The following is a 26,850-nucleotide window of genomic DNA, read 5'->3' as shown; positions in this document are numbered from 1 at the left end:
CACCGGACCGGACCAGATGCTGCGCTCAGTCCTGAAAGGCTGCTGCGTTGTGATGACTGGGACGAAAGAGAAGATGGGAGCAAAATGTGAAAAATGTCCCCATGGAGTTCCTTTTTATGGATCCAAGCACTGAAGCTGCAGGAGATCTCTTATGATTGCTTGGATTATTATTTTTTCATCTCCACTAAAAGTATCTGGGTTTTCAAAACACCTAAAGCCACCGATCTCACAACATCAGTCCCAAATCTCACCCACTGCTCAGGCAACAAAAATGACATCAGTTGGCCAGATGTGGCACTAAACAATTATTAAACAATTTCACATTTTGGCCAAAAACCGTGCATCGCATATAGAAAAATCTCACATCGGCACATTCAACGCCTTGGGCTGGATCTCATGGTGTAGGCCACGCCCACACAGCTCGAATGATGCGTGTGCAGTTTTACCCGATTCAGTCACTGAGTTTGAATGTCCACACTGTCCTATTATCTTTGGTGTAAATTTCACCCCATTCAGTGTTTAATCTATCTATGAATCATTTTTTGCTTCATATTTAATGACTTTTCCTAATTTGGGCAAATAAAAAATTAACATGATATGGTTTCAGCTATTTAGGTAACCAACAAGACACATGAGGTACCTGACACATACACTTTGGTAGCAATTTTTATTATAATGATTTTCTGGATTTTTAAATGACTGGGCTCAAATTGACCGCAACTGATTAAAAAAAAAATGTCAGTAAGTTTGAAGGTAACAAAAGGGGCTTGAGGTTAAATCTAATCATCGCCAAATTTACCATAACCTCTCGCCTCATGACCAAAAGTTGTCAAAAGATTTTTTCAGTGCGTTTGTGAATTTATGCAAACAAAAACAGCCAGAACTCATCAACTTTTTGCCGAATCAATACAAAACTCTATCATCTCCTAATGTGATCATTCACTGGCCATCTGAGGAGATTTAAAGGACACTCAGGCCTTGATCTTTGCATTTCTGATTTTTGTTTGTTTGTCATTTTGATGATATGAGAATTGAAGCTTGATCTGTTGAATTTTAGAAAAAAAATCATGATCTATAAATCTTTAGACTCAGAGAAAGCACAGATGACCGCTTGGTGGAAGACTGAGCGAGAATATCCATCCTGCCAGAGCTGTGCTGGTCCACTACAGTTCATTTGAATTTCTCGCCTCTCTTTGGACGCCCTCCGCCAGATTCAGCCGGACGCTTGGCTGGCGAGTGGCGGGCAGTAGCTTTGCTCTGAGGCAGGCCCTTCTCTCTCCCGTTGACCCCCCTAATCCTGGGCAGATGCACCCGTCGTCAGATCTATTTTCCACCGGGGGTTAGGCGTCCGTCTCTCTCAGACACAACCAGCTGATAGGGATTTTCTCCTTACATCTTCTCTTTCTTGTCCTGTGACCTTTGTGAATCCGCACGGCTGGCCCCCTAATGTCCTTGACATAGTCTTGCTTCCACCCACACATTTGCCGCCGTGTCGAGACGTGACGGAGGGGTCAGCGCTCCATGAGTCCCGGAGCTGTAGGACCGCGGCCGTCTACTCGGGCCCAATTATAATCGCAGCTGTTGCCAGACCTTCAAGTGACATTAAGGGTCTATTAAATCAACACCAATTAGAGTGTCTGTGCCGCTCGGCCCGGGCTGTTCCAGTGTGCCACGACATGACTGCCATGCCGCTCTTTTCCCCGCTGATTCCCTTTAAAGAAGAGCTACTTTTCAACACTGATGTAGTGCATCAACATGTTTCTAATGGCTTGAAAAAAAAGGAGGTCATGGCATTTTTGTTTTGTGTGCAAAAGTAAAAAAAAAAAAAAAAAAACTTTTTATACATTTTTTGCAGCTGGCCTACATGTTTCGGCTTGGCCCCTTCACAGAGGATATCTCCATTCAGCGCTGCCGACCACCTGCAGCTGATGTAAACACTCCTCAGGGGAGATATGAGGAGTTATGTTTTGGGCCAAACAGTATTCACAAATAACTCTGAGTATTTGTTTCATCCCGCTTGAGATGGCTGGAGTTTAACATTACAGCCAGGACCTTAAAGTTAAGATTTTGGTCTTTTTGGCAGAGGTAGAAGTACTAACTAGTAAGTAGTAAAGTAATTACATTAACTCATCTTAATGTAATTGAGTATTTACTGGAAATTTTTTGAGTTTTTTTTTTTTTTTTAAGTCAGTAATTTCACTTTTACTTCAGTACATTTTTGCATGAGTTTTGTCCCTCACTACATTTCAAATCAGATCCATCACAGAGAACAGATGATCAGTGGAACCTTTCACAATAAAAGCTCCGTCAGCGGCGATGGCCAGAGGAACTTTTTGTCATTTCCAAATTTCACAATAAAAGCTGCACGATGGAGAAAGTACAGATGGTCGATGGAAGCGAGGATCATGTCGACTCAAACGGCAAAAATGTGGGATAAGTGTAGAAGAAAGTGGAAAAACATCACCAACTGGGCCTGACAATGAGAACCATGTAGACTCAACCATCACATTACGCGCTTATTTCACATTTTGTCAGTTGAGTCTACATGGTCCTCACTTCAGTTGAGTGTAATGCCCCTTTAAAAGCATGCAGTGTGCAGCGTGTCCTCTCCTCCTTTTCTAACTGCATGGAAAAGATCCCAGCTAACACAGTTACTGTTTGGGAAAAGGAGCTCAGTCACTTTTACTGCCAGGACATTTGAAATGAGACACTTTGGACTTTTACTGCAGGAGATTTTTACTGCACAACTTCTACTTCTACTGCAGTCACATACCAGCAGAGGAACAGTACTTCTACTTCTACTGCAGTCACATACCAGCAGAGGAACAGTACTTCTACTTCTACTGCAGTCACACACCAGCAGAGGAACAGTACTTCTACTTCTACTGCAGTCACATACCAGCAGAGGAACAGTACTTCTACTTCTACTGCAGTCACATACCAGCAGAGGAACAGTACTTCTACTTCTACTGCAGTCAGATACCAGCAGAGGAACAGTACTTCTACCTGAGTGGCAATTTGTAGTACTCTTTCCATCACTGCTGTTTAGTAGCGCTGTATTGAGCCAATCATTTTCATTTTGTTGACCCTGGATCTCAGTGTAAAAACACATCTTTCCCCAAATGTTCATGAAAAATTTGACCCAGAAGTGTCCGAGATATTGATCGTGAAGATTAGGGTCCTGTTGGTGGTGCTGTGGTGGGCCAGTTTATTTAAAATGTCAGACCTCAATGCCGAAATGCATCACCCATTTTGTCCAAAACAGGCCAGCAGAGGTGTGCACGATGCATGGACAGATCCAAATCCATACTGCCTGCCCTTCTACAGTCATCAGGAACAACAATAATAAATATTATTTGTCAACATCATTTTGAAAATCTAATCATACTGGTTTGCACTGAAAGTGGGCTTTAGATAAGTTATGGAGAGACAGTTTGAAGGCCGAAATATTTTAGTTCTGCATTTCAAAACAAGACATCACTTGGCCTTTCTTTAAAGATGAAAATCACTGCACTGTAAACTCTAAATGCAGAAAGCTATTGCATTCTTGGAGAGAAGATAAGTGACCGGCTTGAACTTAACACCCTTTGCCCTTAGCAAAGCTCCCTATCAAGTCAGGCATCAGAGCGGAGTGACGCACTGTGAACTTGAAGCACATACTTGCGCTATATTGACTTGGGTGATTGAGACGCATTAATAGAAGCCCACTCAAAGGATTTTGAATGGATCTGCTGGGCTTTTTTGGATCCATTGTTAACCCTGTTATTTGGAGCCGTCTCTATAGGTCACTCTGAGGCAGGTTGGTATGTGCTGTCGCTTTGAGATGTACTGAAGCCATGTGAGGAGTGACTTTTGTACTGCTCCATCAAGCTTTTAAGGCAATTTGTATGGAATTCAGTTCCCTTTAGCCTTCAATTGACTGAAGGCGCTTTGAATAATGATGAATGAGCTTTCCAGCGGCGTGCACAGAAAATACTTTGATGTTCCAGCCCCTAACAGCGTGCAATGCTCTGAAGTATCAAATATGTAGGATAAATTCAGTTTATGTATTCAGGACAATGCTGTACCCATTGTAAATATAGCTCATCAACACTGAAAGCCAGTAACTCTCAGTTTGCTTAAATATTTTCCAGCAGTGGAAACTATGAGCCAAAAAGCAAAATATTCCAAGACATTTCTTTAATAAACTGAAACTCATAAACACAGGTTTCTGTCTGGAATGTGCTAAGTGTTGTCCGTCAGTCCCAGCTGCTCTCAACGCCAACCCAAACAGCGACGTGTAATCAACCCTGCCCTCCAGACGGCCAATGCCAGAATTTCAGCAACGCCCTAACAGACCTAATCTTCCCTGATCCCAGAAAATGAGGCCTGCCGTGTCGGGACCCTAAGCCCCCTAAGCCGTCGTCCTTAGCAATCATTGCTTTTTAATGGACAGGCTGAAGGATTACAATTGAAACCGTTTAAAAAGTGACACAATACAGCTATACATAGACGGTTCAAAATGCAAAATGGACTTGACTTTTCCAAGACGGCATATAAGCCAGATTTGATCTCGCTCCAAATATGGGAGAAGCCGTCAAGCAGCAGTGGATAAAGCCCAGCCATGTCTTATAAAAGCTGTCAAAGTCTTGTTAGGGTGAGATATGTCTGTCGCATACTGTTGAGACTGAAAACAATTAGTGCCGGCACCAAGTGGGCGATCGTATTCACAGGATCTGAAACTCCTCTAAAGTTGTAGGATTCAACTTTCCTGTGACTACAGAGCTCAGGTAAGCATAACATTACCGCCTTTGAACATCTTCTCAATTTCTGGACATCGTCTTGTTTTCGATTCATTTATTAACTAGTCCGGTTCACCATGAAATGTTACGTTCATGCAACTAAAGGAAAATGAGTGATGCTGAGATGGAAATATTCGGGGTGGCGGCCCCATACCTCCGCAAGCCGGAGCGGGAGAGGATCGCGGCCCAAAACAAGCCTTTCGATGCCAAGACAGCTGTGTACGTGGCTGACCCCAGGCAGGAGTACGTGAAAGGAAAAATCAAGACTCAGGATGGCAGCAAGATTACCGTGGAGACTGAGGAAGGAAAGGTGAGTGTATGAACACAAGCACTGAGATGTATTTTTTTGTTTTTTAATCTATTGAGAACGTTTGTTGAAGAATGCTGACTACATCCGGTACATCTTTTCCCCGTCGTTTTCCTTTTCCACAGGTTGTCACAGTGCTCCAGGATGACATCCGCCCCATGAACCCCCCTAAGTTTGACAAGATCGAGGACATGGCCATGCTGACCCATCTCCACGAACCAGCCGTGCTGTTCAACCTCAAGGAGCGCTACGCCGCCTGGATGATCTACGTAAGCGCCAAACCCTCGTCACAGTGCACCCTCAACAACCCAAATCACTCAAAACCATGGAAATAAATTTACAGCAGAAAGCTTTATTAGAGTGTAAATCACACGTTTCATCACGATACAATATTATATCAATTCTTTGGACAACAACATGATATTTGCCGATATCACATGCGATATGATTTCAATTCGATTCCATTGCACAATCCCATATGCCCATTTAACACAATCAGTTACATTACAATGCCGTGTTTGTGTTGTTGGTGCCTGGCGAGGTTCGTCATGTTTCCTCAGTATTTTAACCGTCTTTTCTCCGAAATCCAACATACTTCCACTCTGCTGATTTATTCCCAAGTGGAGAATATCCTTACTGTCTTTTTCTTGGCTGCTGGCGGTCGCTGCTGTTATCTGTCTGGTTTTAGCATCGTTTGAACGTTTAGGAAGGCGGTGCGCTTGGACAGAAACAGTGACACCGCCATGCTATGGGAATTTCAAACTGAAGGCATATGTCTAAGTATTTTCACCTAGTATTGATTACTAGAGCATTCAATTAGCATTAGTACTTGCACTGACGGGACCAATCACCCCACAGAGAGTCGATTCACAATTTCCTCATGTCATCGCCCGCAGACCTACTCTGGGCTGTTCTGTGTGACGGTCAACCCCTACAAGTGGCTTCCAGTCTACAACCCAGAGGTGGTGGCTGGCTACCGGGGGAAGAAACGTCAGGAGGTTCCTCCCCACATCTTCTCCATCTCTGATAACGCCTACCAGTACATGCTCACAGGTACAGTCTTGTCCTGCAGCATGCCATGTCAGCTGTCCTCGGCACCGCTTTCTGTTTGATCAGCTTCTCAAGTTAAAGTGAAACACACCAGTGTCCGATGGATGTGCTTATTTTTAACAGATCGTGAGAACCAGTCCATCCTGATCACGTAAGTGTGACTTTGTATGCTGCTCATCAGAAAGTACTGCATTCACTTAAATAACCAGCACTCATCTAAGTAGTTTTTTGAGTGGACAAGCAAAGTAAGAATTTCATTGTACAGTGTAACCATTTTACCGTTTTACTGTGTATATGACAATAAACTCTTGAATCTGCTGAATCTTCATGTTTCACGTAATCTTTGGCAGTGGAGAATCTGGTGCCGGGAAGACCGTCAACACAAAGCGGGTTATCCAGTATTTTGCAACAATTGCATCCATTGGAGACCTAAGCAAGAAGGAGCAACTTGGCAGCAGAATGCAGGTTTAGTCCACGATATCACACATTCCAAAATTTGGTGATCGGGTACAAGAACTTGATTTTGCAGGCTCATATGTTTATTTTATTGACGTGTATTAACTGTTTTGTTTTTTCCGACAGGGGACCCTGGAGGATCAAATCATCCAGGCCAACCCTCTGCTGGAGGCCTTCGGGAACGCCAAGACTGTGAGGAATGACAACTCCTCTCGATTTGTAAGTTCATATATGACCCGTGGTGTATCATCTGGAATATAACATGTATATCTCACTTCAGTCCTTCTAAAATAAAAACATCCTCCAGGGAAAATTCATCCGCATCCACTTTGGAACAAAGGGGAAGCTGGCATCAGCTGACATTGAGACCTGTGAGTGTGCTTCCATCTATGTTACTGCTCTTTCATGCTGTTGATTTCAAGAATTGCGAAACATTAACTGCTGTTAATCTTATGATTATGCTTAGACCTTCTGGAAAAATCCAGGGTGACCTTTCAGCTGCCTGCAGAGAGGAGCTATCACATCTTCTATCAGATCTTGTCAAACAAGAAGCCTGATTTAATTGGTAAATGTGCTTTTAACCAAGTGCAGATGTGAGGTACCGTGTCTTAAATGTCTTGGATAGATATGAACAAATAATCTGTGTTAAACTGACACATCCAGCTGTGCACGCTGCACTGAGACATCCTGTCTTTGCATTTCATTACAGAGATGCTGCTTATAACCACCAATCCATATGACTACCCTTTCATCAGCCAGGGTGAAATCACTGTGCTGAGCATCAATGACACAGAGGAGCTGATGGCCACAGATGTGAGTGCACCTCTTTTTCAATTTTTTTTTTTAAAACTTGGTCTAAATATGCACGCAGAAACATAGATTTAAAATGTCACAGAACTAATCACAACGCTTCCATCGTCTGTCTTCGCTCCATAGAATGCCATTGATATCCTGGGCTTTAATACAGAGGAAAAGTTGGGCATCTACAAGCTGACCGGCGCTGTGATGCATAACGGGAACATGAAATTCAAGCAGAAGCAGCGGGAGGAGCAGGCGGAGCCCGATGGCACTGAGGGTCAGTTTCTGTATTTAGCTGAAACCTCTTTGGACATAATAGGGTTTTTTAAATCTTTCACCCTTTATCATATAATAATTCCTTCACCTTTCATTTTTCCTCTTACCAGTTTTCCTCTGCCATAGAACAAGGAGGGATCTATTTATCCACATTATTTATATGATTAATAACTGTGGCCCATATCTTAAGTAACTTTCCATCTGTGCCTGGCTTGCAACAACGCAGTCTCTAAAGCTATAAAAACATGCCGAACTTGAAGTTCTGTTCGGAAAATTAACATAAGACTGATAAGCCAAGCAAAGCCATTTCAGCACCATATCATTGGGCATGACATTAAAAAAAACATCAGTCTAAAATGTAGAAAACTTCATGGGTATATAAGTATTTAACTAATTTAAAAAGAAGAGAAAGATCCTTAAAAAAGCCTAATACTGTATAAGTGTCATTGTAATGTGTCATTATGTTCTGCAATAGTTGCAGACAAAGTCGCCTACCTCATGGGCCTAAACTCTGCTGATTTGCTGAAAGCACTGTGCTACCCCAGAGTGAAGGTTGGGAACGAGTACGTCACCAAAGGGCAGACCGTCCAACAGGTACAAAACGTTTCCACATCTGAAAGCAATACAGGTGGTTCATCACACTTCATGATCACGATCCGATCCCGTCTCATTTCCAGGTGAATAACTCCATGGGTGCTCTGTCCAAGGCGGTGTACGAGAAGCTGTTCCTGTGGATGGTCACGCGCATCAACCAGCAGCTCGACACCAAACTGCCCAGACAGCACTTTATCGGTGTTCTGGATATTGCCGGGTTTGAGATTTTTGAGGTGAATGTGAATCAGACCAGGCTAAAAAAATTGATAATAATCTCAGAATATATAAATAACTCTACTGACGGATGAAATTGTACCGTTCAATGCAGATGAACAGCCTGGAGCAGCTCTGCATCAACTTCACCAACGAGAAACTGCAACAGTTTTTCAACCACCACATGTTTGTGCTGGAGCAAGAAGAGTACAAGAAGGAAGGGATCGAGTGGGAGTTCATTGACTTTGGCATGGACCTGGCAGCCTGCATCGAGCTCATTGAGAAGGTATCACTTTTTAATACTCAGTGTTGTAATGTAACGAAGTACAAATACTTCGTTACTGTACTTACGTAGAATTTTCACATATCTGTACTTTACTTCGTTATTTATATTTCTGACAACTTTTACTTTACTCCACTACATTTCCGAAATAAAATGTGTACTTTTACTCCGATACATTTCTCTTAACCATCTTCGTTACTCGTTACTACAAAATAAAAGTTGAGTTGGTGACGTAATTCCTGTTTGTTATCATTTCAACCGCGGCCGCCAAGTGCGAAGAAGAAGCTCCGCCACCGGACACAGTGGGTTACCCGGCTGCTCATATATGAATCCCCGCAGGCTTTCTGTGTTTTTTCGGCAGCATCTTTGTGATTTTTTTGTGCATTCGTTGAAAGACAGGGTGACATATTTTAGGCCATTTTCGTCGTAGCGAATACTGAAGGAATCGGCCTTTAATTTGCGGTTGCCCTCGTTCGCCCTGCGTCCCATATGAAGCTGCACGTCAAACCAGACTTTACAGACAAGCCCCCAAGGTGTGTCTGAACTTCGTGCCTGAAAGTGCTTCATCTTCAGGCAGTCTGCCTCTGTTTTGGCTTGGTGGTGGGAAGATTTGTCACGTCCTTCTCGGCGGAGTTTCTTTACCACACCGGCGAAAACACTGTTGCTGGTGGTGAATTCAGCGTCTTTTAACAGACACCAAGCACCTCCTCCAACCACTCATCCAGGCTCAGGCCACCCAGCAAATCAAAATTCACTACAAAGTCTGACATTTTGTTCACAAAAGTCTTGAAACAAATGTGACCTAACGAGTAAGTGGAGCGCAGAGTAGTTGGTTGCTAGGCAACGCTATGTCCGTTTACACTGACGCAGGGATATTTTGTGCTGCGGTCTGCCAGTGGGTTACACTGATTTTACTATGGCATGGAACGCGGCTCAGCCAATCACATTTAAGGATGGGACGCACCCGTTTTATAATTTCAAATAATAACTCGCGCTCGTGACAGTTATGTTGTTGCCAGTTGCCAAGTTCAGTTTGTCCAAACAGGGAGGCTGAGAGACAGAGAGAGATGTTGATGGTGACAGAAGTTTAACGGTAATGTTAAAAAGTTGAAGCTTTTTTCTCCTGTACCCAGGTTGCTTTTACTGCAAGGAAGCCACAATAAATTCATTATCAAAATTCTAACCGCTCACTTTGTTTAAGTACTTTTACTTCTAATACTTAAGTACAGAAAATATCAGAAAATTACTTTTGATATTTAAGTACAGTAAATGTCAGGTACTTTAAGACTTTTACTCAAGTAATATTCTTAAAGGTGACTTTAACTTCTACCAAAGTCATTTTCTGGTAAGATACTTGTACTTTTACTCAAGTATCGCTTTCAAATACTTTATACAAGACTGTTAATACTCCGAATATCGATAACTTAGATTGAGAACTTGCTCACATGCAAAAAATGTCCACATCAAGGCACAGAAATGAATAAAACAATGATCAATTTCCATTTCCACAGCCGATGGGTATTTTCTCCATCCTTGAAGAGGAGTGCATGTTTCCGAAGGCGACAGACACCTCCTTCAAGAACAAACTATACGACCAGCACCTCGGGAAGAACAGCAACTTCCAGAAGCCGAAACCCTCCAAAGGCAAGGCCGAGGCCCACTTCACCTTGGTGCACTACGCCGGCACCGTGGACTACAACATCAGCGGCTGGCTGGAAAAGAACAAGGACCCGCTGAACGACACGGTGGTGCAGCTCTACCAGAAAGCTGGCCTGAAGCTGCTGGGCCAGCTTTTTGCCACCTACGCCTCTGCTGATGGTCAGTCCATTCTGCAACGTAAAAATGAGCCGCTGAGCTTAATAAGAAATATTACAATAAGAATACATGCTATACTTTCCTATCCAGTAGTGTAATAGGAACTAATGCTTCTCTCATGTTTCTGTAGGTTCTGATGGAAGTAAGAAAATGTCCAAGAAAAAGGGGTCCTCTTTCCAGACGGTTTCTGCACTTTTCAGGGTAATAACCAGCACTAAGATCATACTTGAATGTATTAAGTTGATGTCAGGACTGTTTTCTCTTAAAGGAATATGCTAGCGTTTTGGGAAAAATAACCGTTTTCTGACTTACCCAGAATGAGACAAGATGTTGGATAACATTTTCACCTCTGGTACATCCGGTGGTTCAGCACCCATGGGGTAGCATTTCGTGTTAGCTTAGCATAAAGACTTGAAATCTATGGGAGTCATTAGCCTGGCTCAAAGTGAATAAATAAATCTTACAGCAATTTGAAATGCACGTCTTGGGGTTTAAAAGAAAAATTAGTCATTTAAGAGGAAAATAAGGTGAAACTGTAATGTTTTCTTTTTCTCTATTCCAAGATGTGTATTTTAAACACATGATACACTGTAAGTTTCAGAGCTGCTGGAAAGTTTATTTTTTCACTTTGACAGAGCTAGGCTAACGATTCCCATAGACTTCAGGTTTTTATGCTAAGCTAACACAAAATGCTACTCATAGGAAATGAACCACTGGACGTAGGGCGGTGAAAATGGTATTGAACATCTTGTTTCAGTCTGGGGGAGCCGGAAAAAGGGTGTTGTGCCCAAAACGTTGGTGTATCCCTTTCAGCAATCACTGCTTTACATGCTCATCTCCCACAGGAAAACCTCAACAAGCTTATGGCCAACCTTCGATCCACACATCCGCACTTTGTACGATGCATTATCCCCAATGAGACCAAGACGCCAGGTAAAACGGAGAACAGCTCGCCGTGGTTACTTTACCTCACTGAGTCTGAAGCTGACCTGGCGTCGTATTTATTTATCGCCCACACAGGGTCCATGGATCACCATCTTGTTCTGCACCAGTTGCGCTGTAACGGCGTGCTGGAGGGCATCAGGATTTGCAGGAAAGGTTTCCCCAGCAGGATTCTCTACGGAGACTTCAGGCAGAGGTAATGCCACGCTTAGGTTTTTTAATCTCAGAGGATTAAACACAGGAGCAAACACAGAAACTCACTGATTTTTTAAAATTTAAACTGTATTCCCAACAGATACAGGATTCTGAATGCCAGTGCAATCCCGGAAGGGCAGTTTATTGACAGCAAAAAAGCCTCAGAGAAACTGCTCTCCTCCATTGATGTGGACCACGCTCAGTATAAGTTTGGATACACAAAGGTGTTTTTCAGAAATGTGTTATAAGTATGTGTGTGAATGCATGTGGGCCATGTGGCTTTCTATGGAGTTTTAGTGCCCCATGATCGTCTTTCCATCCTGCTGAGAAAAAAAAATGGTTAGAAATACCACATGCTTGTAATTTTTTTGCATGAAGATGGTAAAATTTGAAGTTTTGAGTAACTGACAAAACACCACATCCGTGGCATCTGTCTTTTAAGTTATTGGTAGGATGGGGGTAATTATTTCTGGTTATGATATGAAATGCAGGCCACTTTAATTCAATACCTCTGACACATGCAGGTGTTCTTCAAAGCCGGGCTTCTGGGTCTTCTGGAGGAGATGAGGGATGAGCGCCTGGCGGTGCTGATGACTCGCATCCAGGCCGTATCCAGAGGCTACGTCACCCGGCTGAGGTTCAAGGAGATGTCAAAGAAAAGGTCCCGCAAAACATTTATTTCAAGTATTTGTCTGCTTGTTTAAGTTTAATGCACTTTTTTTTAACTGCTTGTGGAATTTCTGGAATATTGGGACACGTGTAGAGTTATATTCAAGACAGAAATGCTTTTATTTTCTAGTGGAAAGTCACAGAAAAAGAGTTTTAAAAGCAAATCTCCATTGTTTTTGCTTCATCGCTATTTAGGGAATCCATTTTCATCATCCAGTACAACATCCGTTCATTCATGAATGTGAAGAACTGGCCTTGGATGAGACTCTTCTTCAAGATCAAGCCGCTGTTGCGAAGTGCGGAGGCTGAGAAGGAGATGCAGACCATGAAGGAGGAGTTTGCAAGACTGAAGGAAGAGTTTGCAAAGTCTGAAGCCAGGAGGAAGGAGCTGGAGGAGAAAATGGTCGTTCTTGTTCAAGAGAAAAACGACCTTTATCTTCAAATCCAAGCCGTGAGTCAACACTCAGACTGCAGCTGAGTAGATCATAGGGGTTTGTTTATGTTGACTACATTGCATCAGATAGGAAGTCAGAAGAAAGAGGCATTTATTTCTGAAATAAAGCAACAAAAAATTCAAGATAATACATAGATAATGTGAAAAATGTGTTTGCTTTTGCATTGCCAAGTCTATAGAACACCATAGATATACAAAGTGCGAAGATATGCAGACATGCATTGTAAAAAACAAACTATAAATAACTGTGTAAAGCCAAGAACTGCAATAATAACAGAAAAAAGAAGGAGAGGAGTGAGAATAAAAACCAGAAATTTTATATTACAGTCTAATCGCTACATTGGCTCTCTTAACGGTCGTTTTATACACTTTTGGGCTTGTAAAGGAGAGAGAGAACCTGTGTGACGCCGAGGAGAGGTGTGAAGGCCTGATCAAGAGCAAGATACACCTCGAGGCCAAAGTCAAAGAGTTCTCTGAGAGGATCGAGGAAGAGGAGGAGATCAATGCGGAAATCACCGCTAAGAAGAGGAAGCTGGAGGACGAGTGCTCCGAGCTCAAACGGGATATAGACGACCTCGAGCTGACGATTGCCAAGGTGGAGAAGGAGAAATACGCCACAGAAAATAAAGTAAGAGCCTCTGATCACTGGTCAAGTCATGTTTTCAGATCCCACAAGATACCATTAAGACACTCCGCAGAATAAACCATTATGAGAAACCATAGAATCAGCATCATGGATTAGAGGGAAGTTGTTTTCGTTCAGTATAAATAGCACTTTCACTTTGTTTTTCATCCTAGTCCTTGGGAAACTTAGCTGGTGCTTTATCTTGTTTGTTTTCAAGGTTTTTTTTTTTTAAATATCATGTTTATTCATGCAGGTGAAGAATTTGATCGAGGAGTTAACCAATCTCGAGGAAAATCTAATGAAGTCCTCCAAGGAGATAAAAGCTTTGCAAGAGGTGCATCAGCAGACCTTGGATGACCTCCAGGCAGAAGAGGACAAAGTCAACTCTCTGACAAAGACGAAGATCAAGCTGGAGCAGCAGGTCGACGACGTGAGTATCTCGAGGGATTCTCAGGAGAATGGTACGGTCACGGTAACGACATGATCTCAAAACCTCTCATGCCACAGCTTCTGCGTGGTTTTTCCTGTGGTTATGGGGCTGATATTGAGTGTAATTGATCTCTTCCAGCTCGAGGGCTCGCTGGAGCAGGAGAAGAAGGTGCGTGCCGATTTAGAGAGATCCAAGAGGAAGCTTGAGGGGGATCTCAAGCTGTCCCAAGAGACCATCATGGACCTGGAAAATGAGAGACAACAAATGGAAGAGAGACTGAAAAAGTAAACTCTGAATTTCTCATCCTTCCCCACTGAGCCTGATGAAATGAAAAGTCTGCACACAGTTCAGTGTTACCGTGAAGGTTAAATAGTGGACATCTTTGAGACGGCACCAGATTCTCCAGATGTTTCCACAGGGAAAAGTGTGCACTGTCTCTCTAAAAAGATCAAATAGGAATACTGAGCTTTGCACCACCTGTGTGCAGTTAGTGGACATTGTGCCTAATAGTCCGGGTCAAAAAAACAATATATTCCTTTCATTGTCTTACATATATAAATTCTATGTTAACCTCATGAGTTTGCTCAAATTAAAGGTGAGGTTGTGAAAATTGAGATTTCACCCTGTTTACTTAGGCTATCTCACTTATAAAGGTATAATTTTCTTTGTCTATGAGTTTGTCCATTTGAAACGGCTGCTGTCATCAACACAACACCACACCCACCTGTCAGTCAAACAAGGACGAAGGTTTCCATCCTAGAATCTGAGAACGCCTCACTTGTCTAAGGTTTTTTATGGCACCAAGCTTCCAGCCTTGGTAGATTAGTCCAACAGCTGAAGTCTATAACCTGTGCCTAAAGTTAGTAATTTGCTCAAAATTTTAAGTGATAATGAGAGCAAAATTAGTTGCTCTCAGCCCAAGTAAATGAAGAGCAACAAATGTGCGGATTTCCTTTGCAACACAATCCTAGTAAATTTGGATTGTAAATGTAAAAGTTTTGCATTCCATCTTTAAAATGCCTAACTTTCCTTTCAGAAAGGACTTTGACCTCTGCAACCTGCAGAGTAAAATTGATGATGAGCAAGCAATCAGCACGCAACTTCAAAAGAAAATAAAGGAGCTTCAGGTACATGATTTAGACCCACCGGCCAGCAGTGCCTTGATGTATTTTTTCCCATTGTCATAATAATAATACATGCCAAATATCTCCATAGGCTCGCATTGAGGAGCTGGAGGAGGAAATTGAGGCTGAGCGCTCTGCCCGGGCCAAAGTGGAGAAGCAGAGGTCTGATCTCTCCAGGGAGCTGGACGAGATCAGCGAGAGGCTGGAGGAGGCCGGAGGAGCCACCGCCGCTCAGGTCGAGATGAACAAGAAGCGCGAAGCTGAGTTCCACAGGCTTCGCCGCGATCTGGAGGAGTCCACCCTGCAGCACGAGTCCACCGCCGCCGCGCTGCGCAAGAAACAGGCGGACAGCGTCGCCGAACTGAGCGAACAAATAGAAAACCTGCAAAGAGTCAAGCAGAAACTGGAGAAAGAGAAGAGTGAATTAAAGATGGAGATCGATGACATGGCCAGTCATGTGGAGAGTGTCCTGAAAAGCAAGGTAAAGGAGGAAGCATGAATGTCACAGGTCTTGCTTATTAGTGTTTCTTACTTTTCTAATGTTGCTAAAATCAATTTCATTTCTTTAAATGTGTTTATCTGGCTCATTTTAACTGCCTCTCAATATTTCAGGCTAATCTGGAGAAACTGTGCAGGAGCCTTGAGGATCAGTGCAACGAGTACAAGGCCAAGGTGGATGAATCTCAGAAGTCCCTGAGTGACTATACCGCACTAAGTGCTCGCCTGCAAACAGAAAATGGTAGGTAAACGTCATTAGAAAAGGAAAATACAAGAAAGCTCAAGACGAACAGCTGAGAAATGTGTGTGCATCCTCTCCGTCCTGAACAGGTGAACTGTCACGACACCTGGAGGAGAAAGAGGCCGCTCTCTCCCAGCTGAACAGAGTGAAATCTGTGGGGAGTCAACAAATTGAAGAGCTGAAGAGACTTTTGGATGAAGAAATTAAGGTCTGAAAAAACAAAAACACAGTTGAAACACTGGTGAAGTCATTTTTTTTTTTTTTTTTTTGTCCTTTTAGACATAAAAACAAAGGGTCTCCATTCACATTCACTTGTTTTGTAGTAGTAGTAAGATAATGACTTTAAATTTTTGGGATAACTATTCCCTTTTGATTTTTAATATGTCTCTCTCTCTGTAGGTACAGAGGACGTTCATTCCCTCAGATTGGTCAATTATTCAGTTTCTCTTATATTCAAATTGCATTTCAGTCTACGTCACTCATTTCAAATACAGGCTCGGGTCCTACCTGATGAACCAAACTCTGAACTGATCATATCTGACTATAACTGACCCTTCTCTCTCTATCATAATGAGTTGACTGAATGCCAACATGCATGCACAGACTACATTATTTTTTATGTTTTTGTTTGATTTATGTTTGCTTTTTTATTTTTGTGTTTGCTTATTTGTTCACTTTTGTGGATTGCATGACTTTTGCTACTGCTTATGGGGTCATTCCATGTCATTTCACCAAATTTTCAGGACATCCCACGCACTCGGGTCTCAAAAAATTCTGAAAAATTCACCAGTTGTTCCTTATTTATCCAATAGGCACACTGTAAAATTTTGGTTTGACCAAAAAATCAAAAAGCTGGGGCAAATACAAAGTTGTTTTCTGAAGGCCCAAACATGATCAACCACAAAACCCGTGTAATTTTTTTTCCATTTTTGAGGGGCTGGCATGCCTACCAGTTATGATGTATGACAGATGTTTTTGTATATTCTGAGAGAGTAGGTGGAGGTGTATTACCGTACCAAATTTCAGTTTCCTATGTGGTGTAGTTCCTGAGATATTGACACCTGAAAATGGATGAAAAATCAGGATGCGCGAAAATTGCAGCAAAATCGACACATACTCCTGTCGCTAAATTGGCCGTATCTCAAAAAGTATCCATCCGAGCAAACTAAAATTTTACAGTGTGCCTATTGGATAAATAAGGAGCAACTGGTGAATTTTTCAGAATTTTTTGAGACCCAAGTGCGTGGGCCATTTGTTGAAATGACATGGAATGACCCTATACTCTTGTGAGGTGAGATTTTTTTCTATAAACCTCTTAAGTTTTTTTTTTTTTTTTTTTTTTTATCTCACCTGCACATCTTCCTTCTTTTGTTGCTGCTGTGTTTCTGCTGCTTTGTTTCATATGTGCAAATAAATAAGAGCAAAGCATCAAATCAGGACTCAATCAGAGAGCGATGTGGGGATGTTACCACTGCACCAAGAGAGCTAAGCGTAAATCTCTGTATGTTTTCAGGCGAAGAACGCCCTGGCTCATAGTTTACAGTCGGCTCGTCATGACTGTGACTTGTTGAGAGAGCAGTACGAGGAGGAGCAGGAGGCCAAAGCTGAGCTGCAGCGTTGCATGTCCAAAGCCAACAGCGAGGTGGCTCAGTGGAGGACCAAGTACGAGACCGATGCCATCCAGCGCACCGAGGAGCTCGAGGAGGCCAAGTGAGACTCAAACCTGGTTCTATATGATAAATATTTCTCACACACACGCACTGATCGGTTCTCATAATATTGAAACGTTTGCCGTTAATTCGAAGGAAGCGGCTGGCCCAGCGGCTGCAGGAATCGGAGGAGATGACGGAGGCAGGAAACGCCAAATGTGCATCGCTGGAAAAAACCAAGCAGCGGCTGCAGGCGGAGGTGGAGGACCTCATGGTGGAGCTGGAACGGTCAAACGCGGCCAATGCAACCCTGGACAAGAAACAGAGGAACTTTGACAAGGTTTTTGTTTTGTTTTTTTTGCCACTGAGACTTGTTTGATTTTCCCCAATGTTGTGCTGCAGTGATTACTTATTCTTGTTGCTTCCATTTCAGGTTCTTGCTGAATGGAAGCAGAAGTATGAGGAGGGTCAGGCTGATCTGGAAATCTCTCAGAGAGAGTCCCGGGCACTGAGCACAGAGCTCTTCAAGCTGAAAAATTCTTATGAAGAGGCTCTGGATCACCTGGAGAACATGAAAAGGGAGAACAAGAATCTTCAGCGTAAGGCTTTTGCACAAAACAATTATGTTGGCATCGCAGAAAAGAGGTGATTGTGTGATTTAGGTGTAAAGAATAACCTTTTTTGTCCATTTTCAGAGGAAATAACAGATATTAGTGAGCAACTGGGACAATCTGCAAAAACAATCCATGAACTAGAGAAAGCTGCAAAGCAAGCCGAGCAGGACAAGAGGGACACGCAGGCGGCTCTCGAGGAAGCTGAGGTTTGTATTACAACAATCCCTGTGGCGTTAAAATTAAAAAAAAAATACCACTTCCCTGAACATCTGTTGTTTTTGCTGTAGTCTTCCCTGGAACACGAAGAGGCCAAAATGCTGCACCTGCAACTGGAGCTGAACCAGATCAAGTCGGAGGTGGACAGAAAGGTGGCCGAGAAAGACGAGGAGATCGACCAGCTCAAGAGGAACCACCAGAGAACCGTGGACACGCTGCAGAGCACGCTGGACGCCGAGACCCGCAGCCGCAACGACGCCATCCGGGTCAAGAAGAAGATGGAGGGGGACATGAACGAGATGGAGATCCAGCTGGGCCACGCCAACCGGCAGGCGGCCGAGGCCACCAAGCAGCTGAGAAACGTGCAGTGTCAACTAAAGGTAACACTCGGTCCATTTCTAAATCCTGACAAATATGTAATATTAATGTTTAGACTGCTATCATGCCAATTTGATGTGTGTGATGCAGACTGTCCTTTGTTTTGTTATCGTCTGCCAGGAATACATTTATGCAGGAAACAGGAAGGACTATTTGTAATTTTTGCACAAAAATGGTCAAAATTGAAATGAAATATTGGCACACAGTATCAGATAATGGCAGCTTCAAAAAATATTAGAACTTCTGTTGGCATTCAAGCTCTAGTTTTCAGATTTGAAATGACTTTTCTCACATTAGCCAGCTCTGTTTCTGCTTTCAAACCAATTTAAAAAAAGAAAAAGAAAAAAGTTTTAATTAAAAAAAAGGCTTTCTTAATCTCTTGAGCATGAGTTTAGTGCAGTTTTCACTACAGTCTGTGTGCAGTTTTAGTTCCTCCATGCTTGTTCCTTGTTTATAATCTTTTTTTTTTTTTTTTTTAACTGTTTTGGATCCTGCTGGTCATTGGGGTTCTGTATCATGTTGTTTATTTTATTGTTTTATTTCGTTTTTTTTTTTTTCTGCCCTTGTTCCCTTGTTCAGAAAGTTGCAATACAGATAAAGATTTTATATGATTATATATATTTTATATTATATATATATTATATTATTATTATTTTCTGTCCCAGGACATCCAGGTCCATTTGGATGAAGCCCTCCACAATCAGGAGGACTTAAAGGAGCAGCTGGCTATCGTCGAGCGCCGCAACAATCTGCTGCTGGCTGAGATCGAGGAGATGCGGGCGGCGCTGGAGCAATCCGAGAGGAGCCGCAAGCTTTCCGAGCAAGAGCTGGTAGACGTCAGCGAGAGGATCCAGCTGCTGCACTCTCAGGTCAGGGGCCGCAACAGACAGAGACGAGACGAGGAAAGGATGATGATACAGGGACAAGACGTCACGTGTTAATTTGATCGGGAATTTGGTAAATCGATGAGAGTTGTGACCGAAGCGTGATATGATTTATGATTAGAGGTGAAACAGTCAGAGACAACAGATGAGATAAAACTGTAGGCTCTGTCACTGCAGCAGCAAAATGTACAAGGATACAACAGGAGGGAGAACAAGAATTTAAACTTGGCCCATAAAAAAAAAAATAATACAACATGCAACCACCAGTTTCAACACTTGACTGCACTTTAAGTGGGAAGTATAGGAAAGAACATGGATTTCTTATTGATTTCCATTCAGTTACAGTGGATTAAGATGTTACACAAGCTCATGCCTATGAAAATAAATATAAAAAATATGAGTTGTTGGCTTTTGATCCATGCAACACATACGTTTAAAGAGTGTTATTTCTCCTTCTGACCAGAATGCCAGCCTGATCAGCTCTAAAAAGAAGATGGAGGCTGATCTAACTCAGCTGCAGACAGAGATGGAGGACACAGTCCAGGAGGCGAGGAATGCGGACGAGAAAGCCAAAAAAGCGATCATGGATGTGAGTCTCCCTGCAGTCCGGTTTGTTGTAATGAGTCATTTACATGGAGAACAGTGACTTGAGTGAGTTTGCATCTGCGTACAGGCCGCCATGATGGCCGAGGAGCTGAAGAAGGAGCAGGACACCAGCGCTCACGTGGAGAGGATGAAGAAAAACCTGGAGGCCACAGTGAAGGACCTGCAGCAGCGGCTGGATGAAGCCGAGCAGATCGCCCTGAAAGGCGGAAAGAAAGAGCTCCAGAAACTAGAAGCCAGGGTATGAATTACTGTACTGAGGAAAAAAACAAGAAAATCGAACTCAGCAAAACAAAAGTCATATGAATGGAAGGAACATTTTAAACGAGTCGTATTTTTCAGGTCCGTGAGCTGGAAAGTGAATTGGAGACAGAACAGAAACGAAGCGGCGAGGCCATGAAAGGTGTCCGGAAATATGAGAGAAAAATTAAAGAGCTCACCTATCAGGTAAGTGGAGACTTGGCCGCTTAATGCTGCACAGAAAATATGCGATAAGAGCTACGAGAATAATGAGCCGAGCCTTTTAGGGGGAGGAAGAAAAGAAGAATGTGGCTCGACTGCAGGATTTGGTCAACAAACTGCAGCTGAAGGTGAAAGCGTACAAGCGACAGTGTGAGGAGGCGGTGAGTAAGAATAATTTCCTTCCTTCTTTTCCTCTTTCATTCCTTCCTGTAACGCTCAAATTGATCTCTTTTTTGACACACAGGAGGAACAAACCAGCATCCATCTGGCTAAATTTCGGAAGGTGCAACACGAGCTCGAGGAGGCCGAGGAGCGAGCCGATATCGCGGAATCTCAAGTGAATAAATTACGGGCGAAGAGTCGTGACGTCGGTGGCAAAGGGGAGTAAAACCGTGTGTTGCAGTCTGCTGTTCTTATCACAGAGACAAATATTTGATAATACACAAATGCCAATGATTCTTCCAGTTTCAAAAATGTCATTTAATCAGGAGATGCCACTGGTGATGTAGTAATAATGACTGATATTGTAGGTTATTATGTTATTAGCTCATTAAATGTTACACCCCTTACAAAGTGCTACTCATCCGTTAATACAGTATAATAATGTGCAGTTACTGTATTATCTTTTTTGTTCTATTTTCATCTCACTCCGAGGGACATTTGCCTGGATAAAGTTATTGCATTATCATTTGCAAGCTGTCAGATAAATGCCTACACCTGCACCCAGAATGCGTTTAATCGTAAAATAAAGTTATAACAGAGTTGCGAACTTGTGTTGCTTTTATACTGTTTTTCTGTGGCATATGGCTGCATGAACAGGCTGGATATGATCTTTTTTTTCAGATTTAAAACAGTTTATGTGTTTTACATGGAGGTAAAAGTGAGGCAGTGCCCGGTCATCATTATATACAGGTTAGTCTGGCGCCTACAGGCCATGTAATGTTAGTCTGAGACAGAATAGAGAAGAAGACATGAAGCTCTTGGTCACTGTCAGGCACACTGAAATTTATCTATAAACTCCCAGAAATGCTCCAAAGCTTAGGTTAAACTTCAGGTAACCTCACTCGGTTTCCCTCTTCCTCGCCTTCTTCTCTACTTTTACTTCTGACCGTGTTGTTTTCAGCGTCACTGACCCGCTCTCCTCTGTGTGAGTGTGTCCGGTGTCTGGTCATGCCTTTATGCATCATGTTTTCCGCTCGCTTCATGAAGTCTCGGTCTCTCTCCGGTGCTGTTGAGGCCTCCTGCTGCTCTGCCATCCTTATTTTGTCTGCCGGTGTGTTTCTTCTTTCATAATGTAACTGGATTTCTTTGTGATTTGCCTGCTGGGTCTGTACCTGCTGCACACCTGTCTGGCCATGAAGAGCTCTCCTCTCTCTGTGGTCCTTCTCAAGATTTCTTCTTATTTTCCCCTGCAACAGCTGTTTTTTTTGTTTTTTTTTTTTTTGGAGTTTATTCTTGCCTGTTATGAGGATTAAATCAGGGGGTGTCCTCCTGCTGTTTGCTTTAATGTTGAAAAAGCCCTGAAAAGCCTTTTGAGACTATAAACAGTGGTTTGGGGCTCTAAATAAACTTGAATTTATCTCTCAAAATCCAGGGAACAATTAAACAATTCATCAATTTTTTTTTTTTTTTTTTTTTTTTTTTTTTTTAAATGTAATTAAGGGTCTCTCCTGGCTTTTTTGCTGGTACCTGCACTGATTTGCACTCATAAACTTGTATTAAAATGTTAATAATCCAGGCACAGACAAATATGTATCATAGGGTGCCAATAATATGCAGGTTTTCCATGAGGTGAAATAAATTCAAACTGCTTTTCTAGTAAATCACTTCCCCTTGCTTGTACCTTCTGCTCTCAAATTCGTGTGTCCTGTGAACTTCAGTCGCTCATCCAGTTGTGAGACAAACTGATTTTGGGAAGGATCCTTAGCTTGTCACGTCCAATAAAGCAGAAATGCCCCCCAAATAGATTAGTGTGGGAAAATAAATAAATAAATAAATAAATAGGAGCTTTTTGCTGTCCCACGAAGCGCCATGACAGGCTTCCACACTTCAGCACTGGACAGCGACTCAGATGGACCAAATAAAAATAAAAATAATAAAAATAATAAAAGATCATAGAGAGCCATTTTAATCTATTACTGATTAAATGTTAAATGTTACTTCCTCTTCTGGATTGAATTAAAGATGGAAGAGTTAATGCCATCTCCTCTGCAGAAGATCAGGCAGCCTCCTACGATTATGTGCTAATAATTTCCCAGTTTGGGATCAGTAAAGTAAATCTATCTATCTGTCTATCTATCTATCTATCTATCTATCTATCTATCTATCTATCTATCTATCTATCTATCTATCTATCTATCTATCTATGTGTTTTGTATTGCTGTTATAGTTTCATAGATAAAACACACAGTGACAGGAAGAGGTTGACTTGAAATAGCATGACAATAATAATTATACTACTACTACTACTACTACCACTAATAATAATATCAATAATGCACATTAGTAGTATTACAGAAACACTTTTTTTTTTTTTTTTTTTTTTTTTTTTTTGTCCTATAGTGCTCCCTAAGGGCTGAACCCTGCATAAAAACATTAATACACTATTTCACTGCTCGTTTAAGTCCATTTTAAGTTTACCGTGTGTGTGTGTGTGTGTGTGTGTGTGTGTGTGTGTGTGTGTGTGTGTGTGTGTGTGAGTGTGTTTTATGTGTGTCTGTTGTAAAGCACTCTTCTTCTTTTTTTCTTCTTCCTCTTCTTCCTCTTCCACTACTATATCAGCACTTATGAAAATGTAACAAGCTTGAAGGTGGCTATTATTTTTAAGGTCCATTAACTGGACTGCAGGAATTAGTTCTTCAGTTCAAAATAAAGTTATATTAAGTTATAGTAGAGGAGTCCACTCATTATTAAAATACCAGAAAGCAATTACCTCCATTTAATAACAGAAGATAAAAAGCCTGCATAACCTGGAAAATCCAGGTTATAGAGGCCATGAAAAAATGACAAGGTAGATAATAGGGTTTAAAAAAATCCTGGCAAAATAAGGCAGGTAACAGGAGTTTCAGAGAGACAAAAACAAATCATGTAGGCATATTTCTCAGGAGGTGAAAGATGACACTTATTAAATATACCCAGAGCAAAATAAAGCTGCTGTTACCCAGCTATTAATCTTAATCCACAGCTACTGGCTGACACACATCAACCCAGCTGCCACTAGATGGAGGAGCAGTCCCACTCACAAGAAGGTGTTTGTTTTAATGGGATATTTTATTTATTTTTACAAAACAAAGAAGGCAAAACAAATGAAATGGTAGCACATAGACATCATCATAATAATATTTATATCTTCTATTAATGACTATTTCACTGTAGGATCATATACATATATATACATATATATATATATATATATATATATATATATATATATATTAAATCTCTATTCCCACAAAAAGAGCAGATATCACCGATGCAACAGTATTGGGACATCATGCAGTTACAAAATTTATGTTTAGTGAGTTTAAGTTATAGAATGAAGGAGGTAAGATATTATTATGGCGGTGTGTTTAAGAGGTGGCTACCGACAACTTTAGGCTTTTACTTTGCTTTAATTATTCAAATTGATATCTACAATACACATTTTGATAATACATACAGAAACAAATTTACTTTTAACCGCCACATGATTATTATGCTCATCAATTTAGTTCAGTATATATTTTAGCTTATCTGCTTTTATTTTGGTATTCATAACCACAGCAACTGCATAGCAACCCCCTAACAGCCATCTGTAGCACCATAGCAACCGCCTCACAACTGCCTAGCAACCATCCAGAACACCATAGCAACCGCCGAGCAACACCGCCCAGAACACCACAGCAACATGTAATTTTGTTTTTCATTTATTCATAATGGAAAGTATCACCCTATATGTTATACATTTCATTCATATACATTTTACTGTGTATGTGTCTTTGCTCATTCAGATTTTTCTGGTAACATGAGAGTATGAACTCAAAACTGGAAATAAAATAAATAAATGAATAAATAAAATAAATAAATAAATAAATAAATATAGAAACACTGAAATAAAGTTGAAGATTTGATTTTTTTTTCTTTAATGTATGTTAATGAATGTTATATTTTTTTCACAATGAACAGCTAACCCTAATTGGAAAACAACATGATTTTGAACATGATGCTGGAAAATAGTTTTGAAGGACGCACAATGCAAGTTTTTATTTCCCTTGTTTCCAAAATGGAGGAACTATTTTCTGCCACAGCGCTACCATCTGTATCAGCTCCCGTCCTCGCTGCCGGGAAGGATTTAATGGACCAAACCTGGTGGAGGAGAGCAGCAAATACCACTGTTAATCAACAGTATGTTCAGAGTTTAAATCTTAAATCTTGTTTTTATGTCTTATTTTACCCCTAATATTATTTGTATTGACTCTAATTACATTGTGTCCTCAAAATCTTGTTTTTAAGTCTTCTTAAATTTTCTGTAACGTCCTCATGTTTGAAAGGTGCCAAACAAATAAACTAAAAAAGAAACAAAAGAAGAGATAAAAGAAAAAATGAGGCAGAGTTATGCTGAGAGGCTGCTTCTCCTCTGTTGTCCCTGAACAACAGTGCTGAAGGCCGTCCTAAAAAAGTGGAATCGCAGATGCAGCAGCTGAAGGACACACACAGCTCCACTGAGCCGGGTTTGCATTAAAACAAAGAGGTTTCTTCCACTGTAACATGAGGTTCTCTGCAGTCCATGCAGAGAGACCGGAGTCTGCATACTGCTGACTTGTGCAGACACCTTTAGAGACATGTATTTAACATGTGGAGTGAATTGGGAAAGTAGATCATTTTATGCATACACCTTTTAAATGTTTGTGCCAGATCTGAGGAACAGCGGCCCTGCTTGATCATCCATATTTTCTCAAAGAGGATCCCAGAGGCATAATTAAGATTAATGATCAGTGTAAGTCTGGAAATTGGTCCCATTTGGACGCTTGAAGCCTCTTGGCTGAGGTTTGGAACAGAGATTGGGCTGCTAAATTTGACAGTGGAACATTGAAGCTCAAATGAAATAGGGTTTACCCAACTTACCATAAATTTTCTTTTAATCTAATATATTTATATATACCTATGTGTTTAACTGACACACCTGTCTGACTGACTGGTGCTGTCTGAGTGTATTTGGACGGTGACCCAGGTAACATTTTACTTTTGTTGCGCTGCACCATGCTGTCTGATTTGGGGAAATGATATTTCAGTATTTCAAGGCTCCAAAAATGAAATGAAGTCATTCTCCTGGTTGTCCTTTATCCGAGTTCTATGTCGAACAACTGGATGCGGTCATGGAGGCACTGACCAGGTGACTTCTAATCGTCTATGAGTGTCTATTCGAGTAGCTGATCCCTCTGGAAATCTTCGACGTGGCTCTTCATCGTGGAAGAGACGATCAGCACAAGCCAACTTGTGACAACCAAGTGACAAATGGGCATCATCTACTGAATCCTGACTCTCCCTTAACCTCTGTCAACTCATTTATAATTTCTAATTTCTTTCAAAAAATAAATAACAATAAAAAAATCTGCTTTATCACTTGAAAATGTATATTTTATACCCATTCAAAATGTAATCTCTTAAAGTTATATTTTAATAGTATTCATATATTCTGTGTATATTTAAATTTTTACTTCAATTATCTTGATATGATCTTGATCTAGATATTTTCCCCCCTTGTTTTTGACAAAGTGGACTTACATGCTCATGGTCCACATAGAATCAGCTTGTGGCCCTCTTTTGGTTCTCAGTTGAGAACCACCGTCTTAGCAAGTATTCCTGTTAAACTAAATACCACACAGAACAGCATCCAGTCAACATTGTGATATCTCAGCTGGTGTGTTATCTTGAGTTAAGATCAAGGTTTGGTGACACACACTCCGTGGAGCGTGCACACACACTCCGTGGAGCGTGCACACACACTAGCTGTCACGGGCCGGTCTGGGTCGGAGTCCCGGGTTGTTTTTCAGCCCCGGGTCGTCCTTCATGTCAGGGGTGCAGTAATCCACAGCAGCTGGTATGTACATGACAGTTGTAGAAATCCCTGTAAAGTACACTTAATTACTGCTGTGTGTGTGTGTGTGTGTGTGTGTGTGTGAGACCCTCTTTAGAGATGGGGGGCAAATGTTTAGGGTAACCTCCAGCTGAGCAGAAAGGGCAGAGAGGACATGGTGGTACTTGCTGACAGGTTATTGATGACACTAACAGGACAGTCATCTTATAGAGTTACA

General features: G+C 41.6%; 1 protein-coding gene across 3 annotated transcripts; it reads left to right on the top strand.

Annotated features, from left to right (window-relative positions):
* The first annotated feature begins 4,890 nt into the window (after positions 1 to 4,890).
* Positions 4,891 to 21,205, top strand: LOC115364429 (myosin-8-like). Of its 3 annotated transcripts, none has more exons than XM_030058999.1 (38): positions 4,891 to 5,091; positions 5,214 to 5,357; positions 5,985 to 6,141; positions 6,262 to 6,289; positions 6,489 to 6,603; positions 6,721 to 6,813; positions 6,902 to 6,965; positions 7,061 to 7,159; positions 7,304 to 7,407; positions 7,531 to 7,669; positions 8,144 to 8,262; positions 8,346 to 8,495; positions 8,591 to 8,761; positions 10,270 to 10,576; positions 10,704 to 10,774; positions 11,419 to 11,506; positions 11,594 to 11,711; positions 11,811 to 11,934; positions 12,235 to 12,371; positions 12,575 to 12,830; positions 13,219 to 13,461; positions 13,712 to 13,888; positions 14,027 to 14,172; positions 14,925 to 15,015; positions 15,104 to 15,493; positions 15,625 to 15,751; positions 15,841 to 15,959; positions 17,265 to 17,461; positions 17,557 to 17,740; positions 17,834 to 17,999; positions 18,096 to 18,220; positions 18,302 to 18,610; positions 19,274 to 19,477; positions 19,956 to 20,081; positions 20,166 to 20,336; positions 20,438 to 20,542; positions 20,623 to 20,718; positions 20,802 to 21,205. In XM_030058999.1, the coding sequence occupies exons 1-38, from the start codon at positions 4,891 to 4,893 to the stop codon at positions 20,943 to 20,945; spliced, it is 5,805 nt and encodes a 1,934-aa protein (XP_029914859.1). In that variant the 3' UTR covers positions 20,946 to 21,205. The 3 variants fall into 3 exon arrangements, with proteins under 3 accessions (XP_029914859.1, XP_029914860.1, XP_029914861.1); XM_030059000.1 differs by having other exon boundaries at positions 10,270 to 10,594; XM_030059001.1 differs by having other exon boundaries at positions 4,900 to 5,095; positions 5,224 to 5,357.
* The last annotated feature ends 5,645 nt before the right edge of the window (positions 21,206 to 26,850 follow it).

The sequence above is a fragment of the Myripristis murdjan genome, chromosome 8 (assembly GCF_902150065.1).
Source record: "Myripristis murdjan chromosome 8, fMyrMur1.1, whole genome shotgun sequence".
NCBI lineage: Eukaryota > Metazoa > Chordata > Actinopteri > Holocentriformes > Holocentridae > Myripristis > Myripristis murdjan.
This window is presented reverse-complemented; position numbering and strand designations above follow the sequence as displayed.